The 3690-nt window shown below is 55.4% G+C and overlaps 1 protein-coding gene across 1 annotated transcript; it reads left to right on the top strand.

The window, feature by feature from the left end:
• Positions 1 to 411: 411 nt before the first annotated feature.
• On the top strand, positions 412 to 2067 carry ASPRV1 (aspartic peptidase retroviral like 1). Its single transcript, XM_063077783.1, has one exon. The coding sequence runs from the start codon at positions 412 to 414 to the stop codon at positions 1492 to 1494; it is 1083 nt and encodes a 360-aa protein (XP_062933853.1). The 3' UTR covers positions 1495 to 2067.
• The last annotated feature ends 1623 nt before the right edge of the window (positions 2068 to 3690 follow it).

The raw sequence follows: 3690 nt of genomic DNA, 5'->3' as shown, positions 1-3690 counted from the left end.
ATTCTGGAACCCTCCTCTGTCTCTCCTTCCAGGGAATCTTACAGGATCCTACACTTGCTTTAAAATGTATGAAAGACACCCAGTGCCTGGCATACAGAAGGAGCTCAATAAAGGTAAGCTCCTTTTGACCACTCAAAGTGGTCTCTTGGGGGTAAGGCCAAAGAAGCTTCCCCAGTCTGAAAGCTGACCCCTGGTCCCTGCCTTTCCCTTCCTTCTCCAGCTGTTGACAGACACCTGAATATCATAACATCCTCTGTGTCCTCATCTGCTATTTGGGGACACAGGCTGGGGAGGGTAGCTGGGCAGGCCTCCTCCGGCTGAGGCTGGCCTTTCTCACAACGTGGGCTTGCCTGTGTCAGTCCCGTGGATGGATGCAGAAGGGTGAGGCACCCATCCTGCTCGTCGGGCTGGATGCTGGCAGGAGGGCGGGACAGGGAGGGGCGGAGCTTCCAGAACAAAGGAGAACGGGAGCCCTGGGGGCCCAGGCTAGGCATCAAAAAGGCCCTGCGGAGCAAGCAGGCCACAGCCACACCTGCCTCTGCACCCAGCACTCAGCCAACCGCCCTCCCTGCACCCTTCTGCTTGCCCAAAGCCGGGCAAGTAAGCAACACTCAGCTCCGAGAGACCTCATCCTCCAGCGTGATTGCGCCGACACTGCTCTGTGGCTTTCTCTATTTGGCGTGGGTTGCTGCTGACAGTCCAGAACAGAGCAGAGGAATGGCTGGGAGCGGAGCCAGGAGCCAGCAGGGCCGCCGGGAGCACGCCTTTGTCCCGGAGACTTTTGATGGAGCCAACGTAGCCCCGAGCCTCTGGCTGCACCGCTTCGAGGTCATCGATGACCTCAACCATTGGGACCATGACACCAAGCTAAGGTTCCTGAAAGAGTCCCTCAGGGGAGATGCCCTGGAGGTCTACAGTGGACTTAGTCCCCGGGACCAGGGAGACTATGGGACTGTGAAAGAGACCCTCCTGAAGGCCTTCGGGGACCCTGGGGCCACCCACCGCCACCTGCCTAAAGAGATCGTCTTTGCCAACAGCATGGGTAAGGGCTACTACCTCAAGGGGAAGATTGGCAAAGTGCCCGTGAGGTTCCTGGTGGACTCTGGTGCCCAGGTCTCTGTGGTCCACCCCAGCTTGTGGGAGGAGGTCACTGATGGTGATCTGGACACCCTGAGGCCCTTTGAGAATGTGGTGAAAGTGGCCAATGGGGCTGAAATGAAGATCCTGGGCATCTGGGACACAGTGGTGACCCTAGGCAAGCTGAAGCTGAAGGCGCAGTTCCTGGTAGCCAACGCCAGTGCAGAAGAAGCCATCATTGGCACCGATGTGCTGCAGGACCACAACGCTGTCTTGGACTTCGAGCATCGCACGTGCACCCTGAAAGGAAAGAAGTTCCGCCTTCTGCCCGTTGGAGGGTCCCTGGAGGATGAGTTTGACCTGGAGCTTATAGAGGAGGAGCCCTCAGAGGAGGGGCGGCAGCAGCAGTCCTTTTGAGAATCTCCCTTTTTCTTACCTCCCAAATATTGGTGGGAAGAGCTACCATTGTGTGGGGGGGCATATATCCTCAGGAGAGCCACTGGACTTGGCCAATCCTCCAAAGTCAACTCTTGCCCTCCCTTTCGCTTTCCTCCCTCTGCAGGGGCCTTAATCTGCCCCTGGGGGGGGAGGCGTCCATTGAGAAGGCACAGGTGAGGGAGAGGGTCCCCGCAGTCATCAAGCTGCTATTGGTGGCAAAGACTTGAAGGCTGGAAGAAGCTTCCAAGGAAGCCAGAAGTGTTTGTCTTTGAGAGAGGACTGGGGGGGCCCCTTCAGGTCCCCTGAAGTATGGCTTGGTCACCTTCAGGTACACGAAGCCTGTCTCAGCTGGTCTGGGGCCTGACTGCAGGGTCCTCAGGAGCCAGACCGAGCTCTTGGATGGGGGTCACAGTGACTCTGGGATGCCTTCCTGATGAGTCTTCCCACCTGCGCAATGGTATGTTTCCTTCTGTCATTTGCTTTGAACCGATTGAGCCTTGTGCCAATAATTCAATGACCTCAAAACCAATAAAGATTGATTCATGGAAAAAACATGTAATGTGTTGATTAGGGATGAATGGAATGGATGTGAGAGGGTGGGGAAACCAGGGAGTCACTGTCAGAGACAAGGAAGATTCAAGTATTTACTGAGTGCCTGGTTGGAGATATAAGTGAATGTACACAGTGACTACATCTTGGACTTTCTAAGTCAGCCTCACTTGCAAATATTTTGACTTATTCCCTCTATAATTCCTCTCATCATTTCTTTTTTTTTTTTTTTTTTTTTTTTTTTGTCGTTTTTTCGTGACCTGCACTCAGCCAGTGAGTGCACTGGTCAGTCCTATATAGGATCCAAACTCGCGGCGGGAGCGTTGCCGCGCTCCCAGCGCAGCACTCTACCAAGTGCGCCATGGGCTCGGCCCCCTCTCATCATTTCTAATCTAGCTATAATTCCTCTAATTATTTCAATCTATAATATTTTAGCTTTCTAATTGCCCTTTATGCCTAAAAGTGACCCTAAAGGTATCTGTGAGATGTCTTGACTAGGGATTGGAAAATTACGGTTATTGTAAGCAAACAGTAAAGGATCTGCTGAGCAAATAGGTTCTTACAGCTGCCCTGGGAGGTGGAACTTGGAGGCAGAAAGCAAGACCTAGAGGCAGGGGTTGACATGCATGGGCAGCCCCAGGGTGTGCTGGAGGCTGGAGGTGGCAGTGGGGCCTCCAGTGGGGCTGGGCAGACTCTGCAGTGTGAGAACAGTTTCTTCCTGGAGGGACTTGGAAAGGAGCCTGAAACTAGAGGGGCCCGATGGAGGGGGAGGACAGTGCCAGGTCCAGGAATGGGGTGTTGAATGGGGTGTTGATCTCTCTTAGGGTCCACCTCACATGTGCTTCCAAGTTCCTGCCTATTTATCTGGAATTCAGCAGGGCTGGGAATTTGAAAACCACCAACCCAAAGAGAAAAGCTGAGTGGGCCGAAATCTCCATAATGGAGCAGAATTGTTCCAAATCTCAGGCCTCCCCACCAAGTACCTCAGGGGAGCTGGTTTTCAGGGGAGGGCGGCCCACACCCTCCGAGCTGACCTTGGGCCCAGGAAGAATGGTGCAAGGCCAGAGACCCCAACCTGCAGGGACTTGGGACCTGCAAGGAGACGGGCACAAGGCTTTGAGAGCCTCTCCTTGGGGGGCCCGAAGGGCCCTCTTCCCTTCTCGAGGATGGAATGTGCCTCTCCTGGAAGTTTCCACCTGGGCAACTCCTGAAGGAGAGACAAATGGCCCCTTCCTCCCTCAGATTCCAGCTGTGCTTCTCCCGGGACCTGAGGCACGGCTCAGCCCCTAGTCCCCAGGGTTTACAGAAGTGGGTCCCCGGGCAGCCAAACACCTGGAGCCCCGGGGTAGGTGGGCCCAGGGCCGGTGTGGGATCAGGAGGAAGTCTCCCCCAGGGAAAGTGAGGCTGCAGAATGGGGTGGCAGAACTGCAAGGAGGGGGGTCTCCTGTCTCAAATTTGTTTTTCAACCGTCCTCCCTGCTGGGCCGCTCTCCTGGGCCAAGCCCTCTCCTGAGGGTACAACCCCGGGCGGCACCTCCCTGTGACCTATTTTCCTCTAGGTCCTGCAGATCTAGCCACGTGCTGGGCTGAAGGAGGGAGGGTGAAGAGTGGGTGGGCGTGGTGGGGG

The sequence above is a fragment of the Cynocephalus volans genome, chromosome 14 (assembly GCF_027409185.1).
Source record: "Cynocephalus volans isolate mCynVol1 chromosome 14, mCynVol1.pri, whole genome shotgun sequence".
Taxonomy (NCBI): domain Eukaryota; kingdom Metazoa; phylum Chordata; class Mammalia; order Dermoptera; family Cynocephalidae; genus Cynocephalus; species Cynocephalus volans.
Note: the sequence above shows the minus strand (reverse complement) of the source record. Positions and strands in the feature narration are given on the sequence as shown.